Source organism: Trichechus manatus, unplaced genomic scaffold (genome assembly GCF_000243295.1).
Source record: "Trichechus manatus latirostris isolate Lorelei unplaced genomic scaffold, TriManLat1.0 scaffold00015, whole genome shotgun sequence".
NCBI classification, from domain to species: domain Eukaryota; kingdom Metazoa; phylum Chordata; class Mammalia; order Sirenia; family Trichechidae; genus Trichechus; species Trichechus manatus.
Window position 1 is genome coordinate 25,638,078 of NW_004443951.1, and position 22,577 is coordinate 25,660,654.

The 22,577-nt window shown below is 46.7% G+C and overlaps 1 protein-coding gene across 3 annotated transcripts; it reads right to left on the reverse strand.

Annotated features, from left to right (window-relative positions):
* Window positions 1-1,629: 1,629 nt before the first annotated feature.
* On the reverse strand, window positions 1,630-17,966 carry TMEM39B (transmembrane protein 39B). 3 transcript variants are annotated; one of them, XM_004372008.2, is made up of 9 exons: window positions 17,813-17,966; window positions 16,010-16,136; window positions 15,088-15,307; window positions 14,448-14,531; window positions 13,963-14,117; window positions 8,669-9,005; window positions 7,349-7,536; window positions 3,744-3,864; window positions 1,630-2,088 (listed from the first exon to the last, which is right to left on the reverse strand). In XM_004372008.2, exons 1-9 carry the CDS (start codon window positions 17,814-17,816, stop codon window positions 1,846-1,848), a joined length of 1,479 nt encoding a protein of 492 aa, XP_004372065.1. In that variant the 5' UTR covers window positions 17,817-17,966; the 3' UTR covers window positions 1,630-1,845. The 3 variants fall into 3 exon arrangements, with proteins under 3 accessions (XP_004372065.1, XP_023583058.1, XP_023583057.1); XM_023727290.1 differs by lacking the exons at window positions 13,963-14,117; window positions 14,448-14,531; XM_023727289.1 differs by lacking the exons at window positions 13,963-14,117; window positions 14,448-14,531 and having other exon boundaries at window positions 8,669-9,008.
* Between the last annotated feature and the right edge of the window lie 4,611 nt (window positions 17,967-22,577).

Sequence of the window (22,577 nt, forward strand, 5' to 3'; positions counted from 1 at the left end):
TTAATGCCCAAACATTTCAATCTGGTGCAGACTGGCCCTTATGGGCTTCTCATGCCACTCACCACCAGGAAACCCAGGCTTCAACTGTATCACTCACTTTTCCCCAAATATGCTCCTATTTTTATTTCTCTTGTACCTCTGCATATGCTGTCCCCTCTGCTTGGAATGCAGTGCCCTCCCTTGACCATGTGGTGAACTACTACTCACTTTCAGGACAAATTTAAGCTTCAACTTCTCTGAGAAGCCTGTCTTTCCAACAGTCAGGGCATCTGTCCTCTATGCTCCGCCAGGGCCCTAGATGCACATTTTCCTCAGCACTTACCACTCTAATTTGCTCATAAGGTACGTCTGTTTCTCCAGTTGTCTATGGAAGGTACAGTATCTTCCTCATCTTTCTGTCCTAGAGGCACCCAAAACATTTGTTAAGTGTTCGTCTCCCATACAGTACTGTGAGCTCTTCTGAGTACCCTGTGGCCAACAAGGGCTCAGGGAATGTGCACTTAATAGATGAGAGTGGCTATGACTGTCTCTCCTTCCAGCCCCTGAACCCTCCATCCTATGCCCCTAGGAGCCAGGTGGCCTCCAAGCAGTTTTGTTTGTACTCTAGCACCTGCTCATACACCTTCCCTAGCCTAGGGCCCCTGGTCCTCCCTGATCCAGCCCCTGCTGACCTCTCCAGTCCGACCCCATCTATGCCCCGTTTCCTTATCCTTTCTGCTTTAGACTCGTTCTGTGTACCTTCCCCCAATACACTAGGATGTCCCAAATCTCTGCTATTGCATGTGCCCTTTTCTCTGCTTGGAATGCCTCCCTCCTCTTCACCTAACCATTAATCATCGCCATCAGGTCAATTCTGACTCATAACGACCCTATAGGACAGGGTAGAACTACCCTATAGGGTTTCCAAGGCTGTAATCTTTCTCCCACAGAGCAGCTGGTAGGTTCTAACCTGACATTTGGTTTGCAGCCGAACTCTTAACCACTGCGCCACCAAGGCACCTTTCGCCTCTACTTCGGAAGCAGCTAATACAACTCAGACCATCCCCTCCTTCAAGAAGTCCATAGAGCATTAAATACCCTCCCCTGTGCTATTCTGTACCTTGTAACTATTATACTCATCCCAGTGTAGTATGACTTGCTTGTTTCTGTCTTGGCATCCTCACCATCTACCACAGCACCTGGCACAGAGCAGGGGCTCAGTGACTGCATGCTGACGCAGGACATCACATTCTGCTAGGATAGTAGTTTGATCTTTCAAGTTTTTTGTTTGTTTGTTTTACCTAGTTTTACCACTTCCTAGCTTTGTTACTTTGGGCAAGTCACTATAGCTCTCTGAGTTCCCATTCCTCATCTATAGGAGTGCCATCTACTTCCTAGGGTTGTCATAAAAGAGATCAGACAAGGCCTGAAATACATACAAATCATCGTCTGGTAGACGGCAAGAATTAAGGAAGCGGCAGCTATCACTGCTACCATGCCCTGTGGTGCCTTGTCCTCTGTTCTCCCATTGGAGGAGGCAGAACCCACAGGGGCCCAGAAGCCACACATGGTGTTTCCCAGCCCAGAATCCTACACCTCTGCTCTCAGCCTGGTAGGCAGGAAAAAGGGAAAGAACCACAGGACACAGGCTTGTTGGGAGTATAAAAATAGGACTTTTTTTTTCCTCATAATCACATCAAATATCAAAGGAAGAAAACAGTACGTAACAAAAATACAAAGCTCTGGTGGATTTGTTTTTTTTTTTGTCTTTTTTTTTTTTGTCCCCCGCCCAACCCTCCCCAACAGCCCCTTGCCAGGGAGTCCCTGTCTGAAGCCTGGATGCTGGCCCTGGGGCTGCCCTGGGGCTCAGGAGAACCGGTGAGCCAGGTCCCTCTGAGGGCTGGCCGAGTATGAGTAGGCCTTGCCCAACACCAGGCGGTCCCGCAGCAGCCTGAAGAAGGCATAGTAGTTGCTGAAGAGGATGAGTGCCAGTGAGACAGTCTGGTGCCACTTCTCCGAGGACACTAATGAGTATAGCTGGTAGACAATGACGGCGCCCTCCAGCAGCAGGAGGATGTTCAGGATCCTCAGCGGTTTGCTGAAAAAGAACTGCCCAGGAAAGGGTGGGCACAGTCTGGAAGGAACACTCCAGAAACCTGCCTCTAGGCTGGGGGGTCTGGGTGGACCACTGAAGGGACAAATAAAGGGGCATCATGCAGATCTGGGTGGGAAGGAAGACACTGTGGGGTTGGTCTTGGACTTTGCCACCTCATCTGCCTTTCTTTGTATGTTCCTTCTGCCAGGACTGCTGTTTCCCACATAAGTCATTTAAATTCCTAGTCAACTTCTACCTTCTCCAGAAAGCCTTTCTGAGAGATCTTATCCCTCTCGAATTCCTTTTCTGGTCTAAAATCAGTACATTTTAATATGTGATCCTCCTGAGTTATTGTCGGGCCTGAACAATTAAGAATCTTATGACATAGGTATGGAAAGTTATTATAAACTCTGCAGCTTGAGTAACCCACAACTTCGTGTGTAGCAACCCCAGCTAGGCCTGAAGCCTCCAGGGGACATGACCACATCTCACTCTTAACCTGGTGTTTACAGGGCAAGGTAGAGTGGAGGGACTAAAAAAAAATTTTCTGATCAGTTCAAAAGAGTACTCGATTGTCTAGGGGTCTTGATTCTGTGGGGGCTGAGGTACCTAAACCTGAAGAATTGCTTACAATATGGGGGAAGAGGTAGCAGGAAACAGGAGTTGAAATAGAGACCTGGGTGCCAAGGCCAAGCTCTGCACCTGATGGGCTGCAGGACCTTGGGCAAGTCCTTCCTCTTCCTGGGCCTCGGGTTTCTCTTCTATAAAATGAAGCTATCACCCCAGATCAGTGATTTCTCATACTGTGTTCCTTACAGCCCCAGGTTCCAGGGAGGTTCCTTTAGGGCTACAGCCGGGGTGAGGAGGAAGCAAAGAGGGTTATGTATGACCCTTCAAGTACAGCAGTACTATGAGGTTTGGACTTTGGGCTATGACTGGGTTGGAAAAAAGGATTTTAGTACTAAAATAAAATGAAGACCACTAGCCTAGATGGTTTTGAGCAGTCCTTTCAATAGTGTTGGGTCCATGAATCATTATTATCAGTTCCCAAGTTTCCTAGCAAGACAACCCTGAACAAGTTAAACTCTCTAAGCCTATTCCCAAACCCAGTACTGTCGAGCCGATTCCAACTCATAGGAACCCTATAGGACAAAGTGGAACTGCCCCATAGGGTTTCCAAGGAGCGGCTGGTGGATTTGAACTGCTGACCTTTTGGTTAGCAAACACTTAACCACTGCACCACCAGGGCTCCAAGCCTATTCTAGTATCTGAAAATGGAGACAGCCATGGCATTTCTCTCGCACACAAGGTTCTGGTGAAGACTGAATGGGAGGAGGCATGGGAAGTGTTTAGCACAGTGCCTGGCACACAATAAGGATTAATTATAGTTGTTATTTTTACTACCAAGAACTGTTCCTTTTATTGTCTCATCTTTTTCCCCTCCACCCAATGTTCTGAAAGATCTGCGACTACCAAGGGAGCTGCAGTTACTAAGCAATAATTTGTATGGCCGTCCTTGTACTGCATAGGTGCATCGTCTTCCTTTGGATTTGGGAAATACTGAAAATAGCTCGGGGGATCATGGATTAGGAACCTTTCTCTTGCTATGACACCACCTTCCTGCCCGTTGATCTTCATGCCCTCTAGATCAGGCCCAAGGGAGACTCACGTGGAAGCGGAAGTGGGAGACGTCAGAGGGGATGGCCACGTTGTAGTGGCCGACTGCTTTGTAGACGTTCTTGCTGTGCTTCACCAGCACCCCCTGCGGCCACATACATTCTTCAGTCCACCTGGAGGCACAGCCCAACAGTACCCCTTACCCCCAGCTTAACCACAAAAGGGCATACCAGAAGACTGGGCAGGGGGTGACCACCAGGACTCTACTCCCACTTCTATCCCTTAGACACAGTCACTTTTCTGTGTCTCAGTTGCCTCTTCTGTAAAATGTATGTCACAAGAAATTCACTGCACTAGGGGTCAGAAGGTCTTAGATTATCACTAACGTCTGAGGGAATGTCAAGAAAACTCTTGCCCCTCTCTGGGTGCAATTTCTTCATCTGGTCTCCTCATCTCTAGCCTCCAATCAGTCTGCCACACAGCTGCCTGAGTGATCTTTGTGAAATACCAAGTTGAACCTGACCCTTCCTTTTCTCAAAGCCCTCTGAAGGCTTCCCAGTGCCCTTAAGGTCAGGTCCAGGCTCTCTAGCACAGCCTCTTGAGGCTCTGCGTGGCCTCCCACAGTCCCCACCACACAGCTCATGCATAAGCCATGGAGACTGGTTCTAGTTCCTCTAGTACACTGTACTGCTTCATGTCTGTGCATAAGCTACTCCCTCCATTGGACTGCCCTTCCCAATCCATACCTTCTCCTCTGGCAAGCTCTTTATTCATCTTTCAAAACTCAGGCTCCTCCAGAAAGCCTTTTTAAACTTCCCCCAGGGTTCAGCATACTTTAACTGTTCCCTGAATTTCCTGCTACTAGTTCACTTTCCCCAATGTTTTGTCCCTTACTTATTTCCCTGTCTGTGTCCCTCACTAAGCTGTGAACCCTGGAGAAAAGGAAGTGTGTCCCATTCATCCCCATGTCCTCAAAGCATGCCACAGGCCTGATGCAGAGAGGCCTAGTGAGGACGTGCTGGAAGAAGGAAGTAGTGGGACCAGTGAGCTCTTCCTTCCAAAATTTTGTAAGAACTCCCAGGAATTCCAAGGGTCCTAGTCTGTGAGCAACCCTTCCTCAATTCCACACCCCTGCCTTGTTGATTGATTCATGCAACAAATACTTATCATGTCATACATAACAGCATGGCTGAACCTCACAGACAGTATGCTGAATAAAAGAAGCTGGACACAGATTATCTACTGTATGATTCCATTTATGTGAAATTCTAGAACAGACAAAACTAACCTATGGCGAAAGAAAGCAGAAAGGTGGTAGTCTCAGGGTTAAAGGGTGACTGGGAAGAGCCATGAGGACATTTTCTGAGGGGCTGCAGGTGGGTTACATAGGTGTATGAACTCAAATAATTGTACACTTAAGATTTGTGCATTTCATTCTATGTGAATTTTACTTAAACAAAAACAAAACTATATACACACAAAAAAATGTTCTGTGTGCCTACTATAAGACAGACACTCCTCTGCTGGAAGTGAGGAGACAGCTGAGTGCTTGACGGGCAAGGGCCCTGACCTCCAGGAACTTTCAGTCCTGGAACGACAGGTAAGTGACTAAGCAAACCCAGCAGAAAGTGTTAAGCGCAATTATCAAGGTGTTATGGGGGCTGTGAGAGCGTAAGAGGAATCCCTGGGGGGTACAAACGGTTAAGCACTCAACTGCTAACCGGAAGGTTGGCAGTTTGAACCCACCCAGAGCCGCCTCAAAAGAAATGCCTGGTGATCTGCTTTTGAAGGGTCACAGCCTTGAAAATCCTATAGAACAGCTCTACTCTGCACACATGGAGTTGACATGAATCACAATCAACTTGATGCCAACTGGTTTTATTTTGGTTGGGAGCATAAGGGAGCAGCACTGAACCTGCCCTGGGTAGTCAGGAAAGTGTTCCTGGAGGAAGCAAAGTGCTAAAAGATGAACAGAAGTTAGCCAGGAAATGAAGGCTGGAAAGGGCATTCCAGGCAGAAGGTACATCTTGTACAAAGGCCAGGATACAAAAGTGCAGAAAGCACTGGAGGACCTGAAGAGGTTTGGTCTGGCTGAAGCAGAGTATAAGGTGGGGTGTGGTGTGAAATGAGGCAGGAAAGGCTGACAGGACCCAGTTCATCAGCTGGGAAGCCACGCAAAGGAGCGTGGATCTTATCTGAGGACCGTGATGAGTCATGGACAGGTTCATCTTCATACTAAGCAACGTTCTAGTTTTCTACTCCTTCCTCCACTCAGAGCCTGAGGTTCAGCCAAGCCCTCTTTCTGCCCATTCGGCAATGCCCATCTCTTTCCCGGACCACCTGAACAGAGCCCAAAAGGGGCCCTGATTGGCATGGAGAACCATCACCAGAAGGGGGCTTGGCCTCTGTGGCCTCCCTCTGCATCTCTGCTCCCTTGGGTAGGCCCATCTCTGTAAAACTGTCCTAGTGGCCTCCTCTCTGCCAGTTTTTATGCTGGGGCCCCATCCCTGCTCTCATTCTACCTGCGCTGGTGTCTTGATGAGGTTGTGAGGAACTTCCAGAGTAATGGGGGAAGACAGGCAGAAAAACTATATAACCTAGGGTGAAAAGCACTGTGATGAAATGAAGGGCTGCAGAAATGCTAGGCAACCTTAAAGGATGAGCCAGGCTGAGGGGAGGACAGACCAGTACCTACGGGCTCCTGGGCAGGGTGACTCGTCTCTGCTTTGGGTGCATCCTGTAGCTAGGCCTCTCTCCCCGACTCATCCTATTTGTGTACATGGCTATCTCCCTCACCTGACTGAACTCCTTAAGGTTCTCATCTTGGTCATTTCTTCCCTATGGCCCTCCCACCCTGGCTAGGGCTCACCACCAGCAAAAACAGCACCATATCCTGTCACCAGACTGATGTTTTTAAAGCACACCTTGGAATGATCCCTCCACTCTTCAAAACCCTCTATGGCTCCCCTCTGCCTAGAGGTCAAAGTTCAAGCTCCTTTGCTAATACACAGCACCGAGCCTGGTACGGATTCAAACAAACAAACAAACAAGAACAAATCTATTGCCATCAAGTTGATTCTGACTCATAGCAACCTAATGGACGTAGAACTGCCTCATAGAGTTTCCAAGGCTGTAATCTTTACGGAAGCAGACTGCCACATCTTTCTCCCATGGAGCAGTTAGTAGGTTTGAACTGCTGACCTTTTGGTTAGCAGCTGAGTGCTTAACCACTGCACCACCGGGGCTCCTTTTTGGTATGGATTAAGTGGAAGTAAATGTCTGCTGAAAGAGTGAAGTGATTGAGTGGATGAGTGAGGAACAGCTGAGAGAAGGAGTGAACGAATGCATGACTATATGAGCAAGTCAGTCAATGAGTGAAGAAATGAGTCAGTGAATGAGACAGTTAATGAGTCCATGAATTTACTGCCCGCCCCCTTCCAATCTCCAGTGCACTGCAAGTTACCCAAGGACGGGGAACATGTCCATCTCGGGCCCTGCTACACCTTACTATGGACACAAAGCATAGCATACAAGACAGGCTCAGTAACTATTTGCTGACTTGCTGACTGAATGAATGAGTTATGAGTGAGTGGGCAAGTGACTCCGGATACTGACCAGGAGGGGTGGGATTGGGCAGAGCAAGGTAGGGAGACTCACGGGTGCTGCAGCACGTTGGAGCACAGTGCTGGATCCACCTTCTGCCAGCAGCCCAGGTGGGCAGCAGCCTTGTGCAGCAGGTCACAGTAGCTGGCAGGCAGCAGGTGCTGCATGAGGATCACCGAAGTGCTGATGGACACCAGCAGGAAGAGCTCACAGGACCAGCGCTTGTCATAGTAATGTGTGTTCTGTGGGTGGTGGGAGGTAGGTGAGGCCTGGGAGCCCCATGTGGGCCTCACCCCCACTCCCTGCCCTGATTCTACCAGCCCTGGGAGTCAGGACAGCCTGGTAAGACATCAGGGTGGCCTGAAACCAAAGATCAAATATCTAACAAGGAAGGCTTAATCATGGGCTCTGACTCCGTGCCCTCTAGTCTGTTTTCTACAAAGAAAAATTGCGCCAGCTGCCCCCACTCTGAGCCAGATCACAGGCTCTGCGGTGTAACAGATCCAAGTTCAAATCCTGACTCTACTGCTTATTAACTCTGTGACCTCGAGCAATTCATTTAACTTCTCAGTCCTTTAGTTTTGTCACCTGTCATAAACAAGGATAAAAGCAATCACCAACTGTCTCTGAGAGATGTTACCGAACTCACTGCGATCGAGTCAATTTCGACTCATAGCAACTCTAAAGGGCAGAGTAGAACTGCCCCACAGGGTTTCCAAAGCTGAAATCTTTACAGAAGCAGACTGCCACATCTTTCTCCCACGGAACGACTGGTGGATTCAAACTGCCAACCTTTTGGTGTGCAGCTGAGTGCTTAACCACTGTGCCAACAGGGCTCCCTGAGAGGTATCAGGAGGGTTATAATACATGAGCACATTGTAGGTGCTCAACAGACATTAAGTCTTCTCACACTCAAATCACTCAGTGTAGTCCATCCTTAGAGAAATGTTTCAAGCCTACTGTCAACTGAGGAGGTACTTCCCAGGAGGCCACACAAGCAAAGGAAGTGAGCACAGGCTTTTGGAGTCACTCAGATCTGGATGAATCCTGGTTCCTCCTTAGTAACAAAGCAGGGCACTGTGACATGCCTATACCAAAAGAGCCACAGTGAAACACAAAGTCACTGCTCTTTGTTATCAAGTATCATGAACAACAACGCCATGTCCTCCTCAATGCTTGGGTGGCCTTGGGCAGGTTAATTCAGGGAGCCTAAAATGGAGACAGTAGTCACTTTAGCCCTCCAGAGGAGAGCAGATGTGAAATCCCATTAAATGGCAGTTATTTATGCAAGCAGGAGGGCTCACATGAGGCAGGCAGCAGGGTCAGACCTCAGGCAGGTACAGGCCCTCTCCCCGGCTGGGCTGAGCTACGTACCTTCACAAACCAGACGGGTACAAAGGCCACATAATAGGCACTTAGCATGGAACTGACGAGCACTTCCTTCATGCGCCAGTTGAAGTCCATCTTGAGGAACTCCACCTCACTGCGGATGAGGCTGGGAGACAGGCAGCAGGCGTGGGTGGGCATGGCATCTGAGCCATACAGCTGCCGTGTGTGCTGCTTCCACGTTTCCCGCAGTGTCAGCAGGTAGTCCCGGCTCCGCGACAGGCCGCTGACCGTCTCCCGGCTTCCCGCAGAGGCCATGTGGCTGAAGAGGTTCGTCTTTCGGAGGTCACAGTTCAGCTGCAGGAATGGAATATACATCCCAAACCTGCTGGGAAAGATGGCGGTGAGGGCAGGGCTACCCCATGGGCCAAGACCCAATCCTCAGCCACTGGAAGGAAATCTTTCCTCCCTGGGCCTCAGCTCTCCTGGCTGCTCGGAGAGGAGAATTTACCCATCCTTTCATTCTTCCATCTTCCCATCCAATGGTCAGTCATTCAACACATGTATTAGCATTGAGTATGTGCCAAGAGTTGTGCTGAGCACTGGGGATATAGTAGGAAGCAAGAGCCAAGTCCCTTCCTTCATAGTCAATTAAATTAAGCAGACAAATGACTGCTCTGGCAGGTCAGAAGTTACAAGCAACTTCACATGCAAGATGGTAATTTCCTTCCATCCCCTCCGTCCAAGACATGACGGTATAAAAGTTGAAAATAAATCCGTATTAGCAAAGAGAATGGTCATGAGTACACAAGTGATTTGAACAAATTTAAAGAGCAGATGAAAACATGCTGAGAGACAAGGAGGAAGTCATCATCTAGAGCGGCACTGTCCATTAGAAATATAATGTGAGCCATACATGTAATATAAAATTTTCTAGTAGCTGCATTTAAAAAAAAAGAGATGAAATTAACTTCAGTATTATATTTTATTTAACTCAATATATCCATATTATCATTATTAACATGTAATCAATATTTATTGAGATATTTTACTTTTTTTTTTGGTAGTAATGAAAGCTGGGTTTTTTTTTAATTTATGATGTTTTCTTTTTTAAATTCTGGTAAAATACACATGACAAAAAATTTGCCATTTCGACAACTCTTAAGTGTACAATTCAGTGACACCAACCACATTCACCATTCTGGTATGTATTTTACACTTACAGCACATCTCAATTCAGATTAGCCTACTTCCAGTGCTCAGTAACCACATGTGGCTAGTGGCTACTATACTCAGTGGCGTAGGTCTAGAACATACAAGATGGGTGGGAGTTTATTTGTCCAGAGTGACCCCAGAGAGACTCTGGCTTGAAGTAGGCAAACTCAACAGAGGGAACAAAAAGAAGAAGGGCTGAACAAAAAGGATTAAATAAAGATCTGTATTTACTTATAAGAGTCAATCTTGTTATTCCCCTACTTACCTCATACAACTCACCTAACAGATTCTTCTCTAAAGAAATTGAATAAACTGACTGAGGAGAATTGAGGTTTCTAATGGAGGCATCTAGGGTAACAGCCCCCCTCTAACTGGGCCTTTAGGGGCCCACAACTTCGCAGTTAGCACCTCATCCATTCATCCTAAAGCAAAGCCTGTCAATCAGGGTGCCATGCCCATGTACTGTACTTAGAATTCCCAGTCAAACCTCCTACACACTTATACAATGCCAACGGGAAAGAAAATGCACTCCAGCTACTCAGTCCTTCATTCTTAAATATAAATACACAACCAAAGAAAACCAGCAGCATGAAACAGAAAAACTGACCCTGGTATAAAGACACAATTGAAGGAACATAAGGAATTTTTAAAACAAGAACAGGATGTTATGAGAAAAGAACAATCAGAAAACAAGGAAGAGGCCTTAGAGATGAAAATAAGATGGCTGAAAAAAACTCAATAAAAAAGCTGAAAGATAAAGTTGAAATCTCTGTGAAAGCAAAGCAGAGAGACAGAGAGAGAAAAAGAAAGAAATGGAAAATATGAAGAAAAATATAAGAGAAACAGATGACTAATCTATGAGTTCTACCATCTGATGAACAGAAATTCCAGAAAGAGAGAATAGGAAAAATGGACAAGATATTATCAAAGAAATAACAGAAGAAAATTTCCCTGAGCTTAAGACGTACCCAAATCTCAGGTTAAAAAAGTACTAGAGTACTGATAGGATGAATCACGAAAAGTTCCATACCAGACATATCCTTGAGAAATTTCAAATAATCAAGATGGAGTATTCCTGAAAGCTTTCAGAAAGAAAAAAACAAGTCACTACAAAGGAGTCAGAATACTAGTATCACATTTCTCACTAAAACACTGGATGCCAAAGACAGTAGAACAACATCTTCAAAATTCTGAGAGAATATGAATTTGAACTTAGAAATCTACATTCAGCCTAACCATCAATTAAGTATGAGGGCAGAATAAAGACATTTTTTAACATGCAAGTACTTGGAATGTACGTACCTCCCACATACCCATTGTTAAGGAAATTACCTGATAATGTACTCCAGCATAATAAGGGAGAAAACCAAGAAAGAAGAAGACATGGGATCCAGGAAACAGTGGATCCAACCCAGGAGGGCAGCGAAGGGAAGTCCCAGGCTGAGAGCTGTACACCAGGCCTAAAGAGTAACCACCAGACTGGAGCAGGAGGATGGAGGGCTCCAGGAAGGATGTCTTTGGGGGAAAAAATGGACTCCAGGCAACAGGTAGCATGACTGAGAGGCTGGATAAACTTGAGGATATGCTGAAGGCCCATCATTCTTTTGTCAACAAGAAAAAAGAAAGGCAATTAGAAACTCCAAAAATAAAAATAAAAAGCTGTACAAGAAAGTTACAATCGAAATATGAAGCAAACTAAAATGTGACATGATTTTAAGCAATTGATGGAATGTAAGAAAAGAGAAATCATTTGACCTTGACGCTGAGAACATTCTTTTTTAAGAGGCTCAAGACTGTAACTCGTTAACTATAGAGAAGGAATGTTACCTATGCACACTACTTGGCCCTGCAGTGAACAGTACTGTTATACTCATAATAATATCAAGGCTACTTAATGATTTTTAATTTTTGCAATTAGTCTTAGATAAACAATGGAAAACTTATAAGTGGTTATATAGAAGAATGTGAATGTCAAACTTGACAATATTAAAGTACAGATGCCAGGAAGTGAGAGGAGGAAGAAGGGAGGAAAGGTGGATGGGTAAGGTTCCTAATATCCTCGTCAAGATACTGACTGCTGTTGATGGAACAAGAAAGAGGCATACTTATATTATTGACAAAGATAACCAATAAATGAACTAAAAATAACAACAGCCATCAAATATTGGAAGGAGCAGGGATGGGAGAGCGAGTTAACTATTCATCTGTCATTGCAGAGAATCTATGTGTGTATATACGTGTGTTGCGGGAGGGGGGTTGCTTAAATATGCATAGAACACTTATTTACAGAAGGTTACACAAGAAGATGGAAACCTTGGTGGTTACTTCTTGAAAGGGAAACTGGGTAGGGCTGGGAGAAAAAGTCAGGATAGACTTTTTCACTCTATAATCTTTTATACCTTTTACATTTTAACTATGTGAACTTATTACCCAATTATAAAATCCAAAAACAAAATTTTAAAAAGAACAAATAAAGGTAAAAGGATACTAAAATTATGGAGATACCCCTAAAAACACTTAAAGTCCTAAGCAGTGAAAGAGAGTGCTTTTGAGGAGTGGGACTAAAAATCTGAAGGTGGGGTTGGAGGCTACTGCTTTTCATCATAAGCTTTACGGCATTACTGGATTTGAATTTTTACAATGTACCTGCATGATGTTGATAAAAATTTTTCAATAAAAAAAAGGGAAAATATGAACATTGGGTGATGTCTATATTCAAGGAAATGGGACTCACAAGGTAATAACCAGAAAGTGTAAATTTAAGGCAACTCTTGACAGTATTAATTGGTACAACCTTTTTGGAGGGCAATTTGTTAATATTTACAAAAAATTTAAACAGACATACCTTTTGGTGCTGTAATTCTACTTCTGCTGAATAGAAATATTGGACAAATGTGCAAAGATACGTGCAAAAGAATGTTCCCTGCCTTATTGTTTCAAATAACAAAAAGCTAGAAACAACTCAAAAGTCTACCAATGGAAAACAAACCAAATTGTGAAAAACCTATATAATGGAATACTATAGAGGCCATTAAAAAGTGAGGCAGAATTTTATATATTGCCATGGAAAAACATCAAGTTATACGATTATATAAAAAATACAGTGAACTGTTTAGCATCATACACAGCATAACCCCGTTTGTTTTTAAAAATATGTATGTACTTGCACAGAAAAAATTTGGAAGGATACATTGCAAATAATCGTTTTCTGAGGGACTGGAATTACCTGGGACTTTCATTTTCTGCGTCAAAAGCGTCTGTAAAGTTTCATGTTTTTATAAGACACATATATCACTTTTATAATTAGAAACTAGATATAAGAAAAAACACCTGAAGCAAGTGTGATGGGGCTCCCATGCCAGTGCCCTTTCGGTCATGCAGAACAGAAAGGGAGGAGAGTCCAGCCATGAACCTTCCCAGGGACAGGGCTGGCCCAGACTGAAGAAGTTCAGAAACCAGAAAGCTCAGGGGTTGGGAAATGAATGCTAATGTCAGGCAGCCAGAAGCCTAACCCAGGAGCAGCCAGAAGGATGCCTTGCCAAATCCTGCCCCGATTCTAGGCCAGAAAGGGGCAGTGTTCTCCCAGATACTATCTTTCTATCCTTAACAATCTGAGTTCTGGTGAAAAAGTGGGAGGGAGGGCGTAAAACAGACAGACAGACACACGCTTCACGCACATTCACACAGAGACATGCACACATGCAGGTACTTGCATGCACACAGCCCCAGGGGAAGCACCCAGAGATTACACAAATACTGAGACACACAAGAGAAAGAAACAGAGGAAGATTAAGAACCAGAGAGGGAGGAAAGGAAGAGAGAGACAAAGTCTGTGCATTTTCCTTGGGATAGAGCTATCCTTTGAGATAGATACTCAGATCTGAGTTTCGTTCTGGGCTCCCCCTGGGTGGGACATTGGATAAATTATGCCACCTCAGTTTCCTGTCCTGCAAAAGAAGGCTAACCACCCAGATCTCACAGGGATGTCGTCTGATAATGTGAGGCGATATTGCTGCTGCCCTGCCTGTGAGCCTTCCCGATTTGGGGGCCTGGTAACCATGCCACACTCAGGACAGAGGTCAGGGACTGGGTGCTAGGCGGGGAGGGGTGAGGTGAAGGGTACTCACGGATAGCAGAGGAACAGGAGGTTCAAGAAGGAGTAGGTCCTGAAGAGGTGGATGAGGGAGCGGCACAGACTCCAGCCTGTTGCCGTGAGAACGGTGAATCGGGTGAGGAACAGCAGGATGGAGCGAAAGAGGGAGACCTTCCCCCTCTGAGAAGCCTGGGTCAGGGCGAGATAGATGGGATGGGGTCTTGGATGGAGGCCAAAGGGGCTGTGCCCAAATACCACCCTGCATGGACTGTGATCCCACCCAGGGAAAGGGGGGGCGGGGCAGCAGCTGGGCAGAACCTGGCAAGACAAATCCTTTTCCTTGAAACCTAGTAAACTCCAAGAGCCAATAGGATGTGAGTAATGTTCTTCAACCAAGTCCAAAGGGAGCCCTGAGAAAATGTCTCAGAGTTGAAGGACTAGGTGTGTGGGTATCTCCTTGGCACCCCAGGGGGAAATGGGAGTCCCAAAATCCTTGGCCAGCCTCTAGGACCCAATCACCTCCTTCACGATGGACCCAATGAAGCGGCGGCCCAGAACGATGGTGGTCACCATCAGCAAGTTGAAGTCGATCAGGTGGAAGTTCTGTCAGAGGGCAGAGGCCTGGGGGTCACGCAGGCCCCCTGCCCACACACAGGCTTTTAACAACCCACCTCCCCCTGCCCAGTCCTTTCCATAGGGACTGTCCCCACTCTCTAACCTTCATAGGCCTCCAGCTGAGTCAGGCCAGGAAAGTACCTAGAGGAGTAGAACAGGACCCAGAGGAGGGAAGTGGGACAGTCCCTGGGGATAAGAGAGTGGTATGTGAGCTCTCTTGTTCTGATCACCCATGCCCTGTCCCTGCACCTCTCCTGCTGCACAGAGCTTTGTCCACCCCTTAAAACACTCATGTATGCCCACGGTTCATCTCCTACAGGACTTAAGACTCTTGAGCTCCTTTAGGCAATACCTGTGTTGTCCTTAGAATGGCTAGTATGGTACTGAGCACACTAGGAGCACTCAGGAATTGTCACTTTCCTATTCCTTCTACACTTTCCATGCCTAGCATGGGGCCAGGCACACGAGCACTTGATAAACTACGTTAAAGTGAAACCAATCGTCACACCCATACACACACAGCTGGCCCTGGCCGGGCACCTACCAGGGAGGTGTGGGAGGGTGGGTGGGATGGCGGATACCACCACACTGTCTTGTAGATGTTGATGTAATGAACGAAGAGGGCTATGAGCTGGCAGAAGAACAGCTGCAACTCAAACAGAATGCTGGCCTGGACTGGCAGTTCAGGGATCTTGCAGTGCTGTAGGGGCACAACCGTCTGGGTGGCCAGTGGGGGGCTGGAGAGGCCCGTCCCAGAACTGCTCCTGGGGGTGGGGAGGGAACAACATCAGGAGCTGATCTGAGTACCCTACCAGGAAGGGTTTCTGGGGCACAGGATTAGGGGGCAGGATCAGAAAAGTAGCTCATGGCAAGGACAGAGTCCTCTTACTCCTGCCTGTCAGACAAAGGAGCCAACAAAGCCTTTTCCTATGGCGCAGTGGTTAAAGTGCTCGGCTGCTAACCAAAAGGATGGCAGTTTGAACCCACCAGCCACTCCACGGGATGAAGATGTGGCAGCCTGCTTCCATAAAGGTTATAGCCTTGGCAATCCTATGGGGCAGTTTTCTACCCTGACCTATAGGGTTACTGAGTTGGAATCAACTCGACGGCAGTGCGTGTGGGTTTAATCTTGTTCAGGTCTTCCAACATGCTCAGGAGGAAAAAATTATTAAGTTATTTTACAGATAAGGAAAAAGAGGCCCAGAGAGGAGAGGCAACTTGTCTAAACTACTAGCAAACCAAGAGCAGAACTGTAATTGGAACCTAGGCCTTTGGGCTTATCCCACTGCTTCTGTCCAAATGACCACCCTCAGCCAGCTTACTCTGGGTCTTTTCTGCTGTTTACTGCCTCTATGCCTCCACCTGACATCTGGGATATCTCATCCTGGAGCCCAGCCAGGGACAGTCTTGTTCACACTGTCCCTGTAAGTCCACAGCGAGAGGCAAGAGACAGAGAGATAATTTACCTGGTGCGGGAACGGACACTGGTGACCGAGGCACTGGAGGTGTGGCCCCCACCAGAGCCCCCTGAGGATGCTGGCTCACAGAGTGGATTTCGACAGTAGGACGTCCTGTTGGGACCTCTTCGTCCTCCTGTGGGGCTCAACATAAGGCAGATCCTCAAGCCAAGGAGTGTATCATTTACCAAGGATAACAATAATGATACGGGCTACCAGTTACTTGGTAGCTCATTTTATCATTTAATCCTCACAGGGGCCTATGATCTGGACACTGACTACCATTCTCTCCCTCACCCCCATGCTGCAGCCATCCTGGCTTCTTTCCTCAGCAAGCTAAGCTCGTTGCTACCTCTTGCACCTGCTATACCCTCTGTCTGGAGAGCCCTTCCCTGACTGCGGTTTTTTAAGTAACTGCCCCCATCATCCTCTATCGTATTTCTATTTTTTCCCCCACAACATTTCACTCTGTGAAATTATCTTATTTATTCATTTGCTAACATACTTATTGTCTCTGCTATTGAATGGAAGGTCCACGAGGTCAGTAACCTTATCTGTCTTTTTCACTGCTGTGTTCCCTATCCCTATCACAGTGCCCAGCATAAAGTAAGTGTCCAATAAGTATATGCTGAGGAGTGAATGAATTTAGCAAGGTAGGTTTTTCACACATTAGGAAACTGAGCTTACCCTGTGTCACAAGCAGTACTGGGGTCTGAGTTCTATGCTTTCAGCTCTGGTGGGCACAGGGCCCCATCTACATATTACAAGTTTTGGGGGGCTTACAATTCTGAGTATTCTTGAGACAGCCTTTTCCTCCAGAGTACCAAGATCTAGCTTAATGGTTATTCTGGTGTCTCATGGGGCAGGACACAGGGTCTGAGCACAGGGTCAAGGATGTGGGTTTCAAACTTAGACCCACGATCTATTTCCCTAGGCTTAGTGGTCTATTCCAAGTCCCCAGGCTCCACCCCGCACAAAGCTCCTAAGTACCACCCTAGCTCCTAATCAAAACTATAACCTTGTTCACACCCCCTCAAAGGAGCACAGCAGTCTCCACTCCCCCTTGCCCTAGCTCCTCAGTTCAGAAGATTTTCCCACACAAGTCTCCAAAAAGTACTTGTCCAGGAGCTCTGTCCTCAACAAGCCCCTAAACCAGAAGCTCTGTTCATACACTATTATATTCCGTTTATTAAATCTGAGGGCACTCTCAATCCAGAAGCTCTGCCCACACCCACCTCTTATCTTCAGAAGCTCTGCACCCACATAAAGCACCTAAATCCAGAAGACCCGCCTACACACAACTATCAGCCCAGAAACTCCACCCACAAGCCAATAAAAACCCTCTCAGCTCAGAGGCCCCGCCCCAGAATGGGCTTTCTTAGTCCATAAGGCCTCCTTCCCACCCGCCACCTCTAGCATAAGCTCCCACAGCCCAGAAATTTCGCCTCCTCCCCACCCCCCACCCCCGCAAAAGCACCTACAGCCCATATGCTCCGCCCAAGCACTAAGGCCACGCCCCCACCACGAAAACCCAGTTCCCGCTTCTTGCCCAGAAGAGCAGGTCCTCAACGAAGCTCAAACCCTACAAGCCCAATTCATTTTAGAAGCCCCGCCCACACCCCAATGCCCCACCTCCACAACAGAAGCCCCACCCCGCAAACGACAGGAGGGGGCGGGGTCCCGCATGTTGCCGCATCCCCTCCCCCTCCCCTCGCCAGTCTCCTGTCCGCGTGGGGCAGCAATTCGCAGCATGGCCATCCTGACCCCCCACGCCCGCTCGTTCCTGGGCCGAGTCTAGCCCGCTCTGCTCACCCATCTCCTCCCCCCGGCGTTCTCCGCTTCGCCGCCGCAGCTCCTGCGGGCAATATGTCGGAGGCGACGGCGGCCGGGAGAGGACTAACCGCCTCAGCCCAGTCTCCGGGTATCAGCCGCGCGCTCCCGCCTCGCCACTAAATATGCATACAAGGCGGGCTAGAAGCTGGGGGCGCGCTTCTTAAAGGGGCCGCCGGAACAAAGGCGGTGCCGGCGCGCTCTTTGTTTCTTGGTCCCCCGCTCCCTTCCTGCTGCTGCTGCTGCTGCTGCTGCTGCTGCTGAAGATACCCATGAGGGAGGGGAATCCACTTCCTGTTCTTCCTTCGCGTGCCTTCTCCTAGCGTCTCTTCAGGCCGAGGAAAGGGCCCGGAATCGCTTCTCCGTTCCTGCCCGAGATGGACTGTCTCCAGCTGCCTCCGGACACCGCCCTGAGTGGCCCACAGACACCTCAGACTCAACGCATCCCAGATTAGGCTTTCATCTTTGTCTTTGACTCTATCGCTGAGAGTCATTTTCCCTTTCCCTCACCCCCATATCCAACCGTTAACCTAGGCGTGCTGATCCTAAGTCTAAATATTTCTCACATCTGACCCTTCCTCTCCTTTCTCACTGCCACCACCTTAGTTCGAATCCTGCCTGTTGCCATTTCCAAGCCTTGAAATCTTGTTTCTTGTTCTTTACAATGAGGCTAGTAATGTTCACCTTATAGCGCTTGGTGAGGATTAGATGAGATAATGCATGTAGTACAGAGTCTTTTAATACATGTTAGCCATCATCATTATTATTATGTATGGCAAGCACTAACAAAGTTGTTGTTAGGTGCCATTGAGTCGATTCTGACTCATAGCCACTCCATGTGACAGAGTAGAACTGCCCCATAGGGTTTTCTAGGCTGTAATCTTTATTGATGGAACCATGGTGACGCAGTGGTTAAGAGCTCAGGCTGCTAACCAAAAGGTCAGCAGTTTGAATCCACTTCTCCTTAGAAACCCTTTAGGGCAGTTCTACAGCAGATCGCCAGGTCTTTCTCTCTCAGAGTGGCTGAGTGGGTTTGAACCACCAGACTTTTGATTAGCAGCCAACCATTGCACAATCAGGGCTCCTTTAACACAGAGGAAGCACTCAATAAATGTGCTATTACTACTGCTACTAATTGTTATTATTTATTCTCTCACTAGACTTATAAGCTGTCTCAATCACCTTGTAGCTCTATTGCTTAGCACAGTACTTCGCACATAATGTTGTTTGCCATTGAGTTGAGTGGATTCCGGCTCATAGCAACCCTGTATGACAGAGTAGAACTGCCCCTTAGGGTTTTGTAGGCTGTAATCTTTATGACAGCAGATTGCCAGGTCTTTTCTCCTGCAAAGCCACTGTGGGTTCAAACTGCCGACCTTTCGGTTACCAGCCAAGCACTTAACCACTGTGCCACCAGGGCTCCTTTGGCACATAATAGACATCAATTATTAATTCAATTAACTGAATAAATTAATAGATATTTCATTAATAAATATTTATAGAGCTTACAGTCAAGGGCAAGAAGACAGATAAACAAAATTAGCAAATTCTGTAGTGTGATAGAAGAGAATGATCACAATGAAAGAAAATGAGGAAGGTGGCTGGGAGGAGTTGCAATTTTAAATAGGGTTGTCAGAGTAGCACTGAGAGGGTGATTTGAGAAAACCCTTGAAGGAAATGAGTGAATCAGTCATGCAGTGGTCTGAAGGAAGGGGGCAGTCCAGGCAAAGGGAACAGTCAGTGCAAGCGCGCCTGCTGTGTTTGAGAAACAGCAAGGAGGCCACCGTGGCTTGGGTGGAGTGAATGACCAACCATATAGGGTTGTGTGGCTTTTATTCTGAATAAGTTGGAGAGCGATTGGAGGGTTTGAGCTTCCACTTTAAAAGAATCACTCTGGTTGCTCTCTGAGAATTGACTGTAGGGGCACAAAAGTAGAAACAGGGAGACCAGTCAGGAGGTTACAGAAATGACCTTAGCAAGAGATACTGGTGGTTTGTACCAGGCTGGGTGAGGTGGTGAGGCATAGTTGTATTCCAGATTTGAAAGTAAAGTCAACAGGATTTGTTGGCAGATTGGATAGGAATGTGAGAGAAGAATCAAGGATGACTCCCTGGTTTTTAGCCTGGTCAAATGTAGAGAGTCCAATTCAACACATATATGTCTGTTAAATTATTAGACTTTATACCAAGTCAGTCCTTCTTTTCTGGGGTAAAGAGGTCCAGGGAGGGAGAATGACCATCCCCAGGTCACAAAGCGGAGTAGAAACCAGGACTGATATATATATATTTTTTCCCAGCCAAAGAAATTCTGATAGAAGAGCTGGTTCTGGCCTCTTACGAGGGTGCTGAATTTGAAATGTATCTTGTTAATTTCTGAATCCCCAAAGCCTAACTACCTGGCACATGATAGACATTCAGTAAGTATTAGTTCAGTTGAATTGAAGTAGTGACAAACTGGCTCTTGAAAGGAAAGCTGGTTGGGAAGTGAAGATAAATTGTTTTAGGCGTCTTCCATGAAAGACTAAGGCCAGGCCATTCCTGGGAACTAATTTTCACTCAGATCAACAAACGTTTTTGAGCATCTACTATATCGTGGGCACTGGGGATACACGGATGAATGAGCCTCAGCCTTGCCACTCATTAGTGGAGGAGACAGAGAGGGGAATCAATATATTATGGCACAGTGTACTAAGTTCAGAGGTAGATGGAAGGTGACTACGGCAGGGGAGGGAGTCAAGAGAAGACTTTATGTGAAGTGACATCAGAGCTGGTTTCTGAGAGGATTTTGCCTGCTGTATTCCCATGGAGGGGAAGCAGTAGCTTGAGTCTGGAATTGTCCTACTAGGGTTGGTGGCAGGAGAATATCTTGCTGTGCATCTATTATGTGGAAGGTGCTGGACCTTGTACATAGTAGGTACAAAGGAAATATTTGCTAAACTCATGTAAGAGGCCATTCAGACAACTCAGTTAAAAGGTTAAGGCCAGTCATATGGACTGTCGTGGATGTGACCCACCCATTACTTGTGGCTCCTGCTCACCTTGTAGAGGTTGATTATTGGTTTTGCCTGCTTAGCATCCTTTCCTCCGTCTTCTGGTAAGAACACTTGGGTTGTCCTTTGGGGAACTATCCTGCCTCATACTTTCTTCTCAGTACATGTGATTTTGTGGGGCTGCCTTACATTGCAGTTTCAGTGTGGACAGATGACCCTGGCCTGGTACACCAAAGCATTCCATCCCTGCCACCCTAGACTACACTGACTAGTTCAGGGATAGATTAGTGACCCAAGTTAGGCCAATGAGATGCAATCCTAGGGTCTTTGCTGGAACTATTGGGAAAGAAACATTTTTTCTTCTGGAATGACTAGGCAAGTAGGATATAAACTTGGAGTTCTTGTTGGTCATCTTACATTTTGGGGAGAATTTAGCTGTCAATGACAGAAACACAAGACAGGAACTCAAGAGACACATTCTTGACGGCATCATTAAGTCCCTGGATGCAGCCAAACCTGAAGCTTTTCTGTTACATGATGTGTTTATCTGACAATTACAACTGAAATAATATCCTCAATCCTCAATCCCAGTATTTACCAGACACATCCAGAGTCTTGGTCCTTTCAATCCCCCTACTACATGCTTATAAGAAAATAATAAGATGGAAATAAACATAACAGGATGCTGGTTAGGCTCTTGTTCTTCAGATCTTGCCAAATAGCATCTTAGCTGCTTTGTGACCTTGAAACCCTCACTTCCCTTCCCTGAGCCTGCATTTCCTGATTAATTTCCTCTCTATTGCCTCTTCCAGGGGTCTGAGTTTTTTAGGAAATGCCACTGGCTCTAGGACAGTCCTATGTCATTGAGTGTCAGGAAGAGTTGGGATGGCTTCCTTAGTCATGCTAATTCTGGAGCCAAGGCCCAGAGTTTATTTCTTTATTTTGTTGTTGTACTTTAAGTGAAAGTTTACAATTCATCTCTCATACAAAAATTTATACAGTTATGTGACCCTAGTTGCTCTCTCTGTACTGTGACAGCACACTCCTCTTTTCCACCCTTGATTTCCCGTGTCCGTTCAACCAGCTCCTAACCCTGCCTTCTCATCTTGCCTCCAGACAGGAGCTGCCCATTTAGTCTCATGTATCTACCTGAGCTAAGAAACACACTCTTCATGAGTATCATTTTATGTCCCACAGTCCAGTCTAATCTTTGAAGAGTTGGCCTTGGGAATGGTTTCAGCTCTGGGTTGACAGTCCAGGGGCTATGCTTTCTGGGGTTCCTCCAGTCTCCTCAGACCATTAACTCTGGTCTTTTTACTAGAATTTGAGTTCTGTACCCCACTTTTCTCCTGCTCCATCAAGGACTCTGTTGTGTTCCCTGTCAGGGCAGTCATTGGTGACAGCTGGGCACCATCTTGTTCTTCTGGTCTCAGGCTGATGCAGTCTGTGGTTTATGTGGCCCTTTCTGTCTCTTGGGCTAGTAATACTTTCCTTGTGTCTTTGGTGTTCTTCATTCTCCTTTGCTCCAGGTGGGTTGGGACCAATTGATGGATCTTAGATGGCCGCTCACTAGCTTATAAGACCCCAGATGCCACTCACCGAAGTAGGATGCAGAACATTTTCTTAATAAACTTTGTTATGCCAGTTGATTTAGATGTCCCCCAAAACCACGGTCCCCAGACCCTTGCCCCTGCTGCTCTGTTCCTCAAAGTGTTTGGTTGTATTCAGGAAACTTCTTAGCTTTGGTTTAGTCCAGTT

Bases quoted from the DNA above. Each gene is read 5' to 3' on its own strand.
- TMEM39B (XM_004372008.2), bottom strand. The intron at 14,118-14,447 runs GTGATTGGGTCC...GCCCTGACCCAG, and splicing joins TTGGGTCCATCGTGAAGGAG to GCTTCTCAGAGGGGGAAGGT. The intron at 3,865-7,348 runs GTGAGTCTCCCT...CTGTGCCTCCAG, and splicing joins TCCAACGTGCTGCAGCACCC to GTGGACTGAAGAATGTATGT.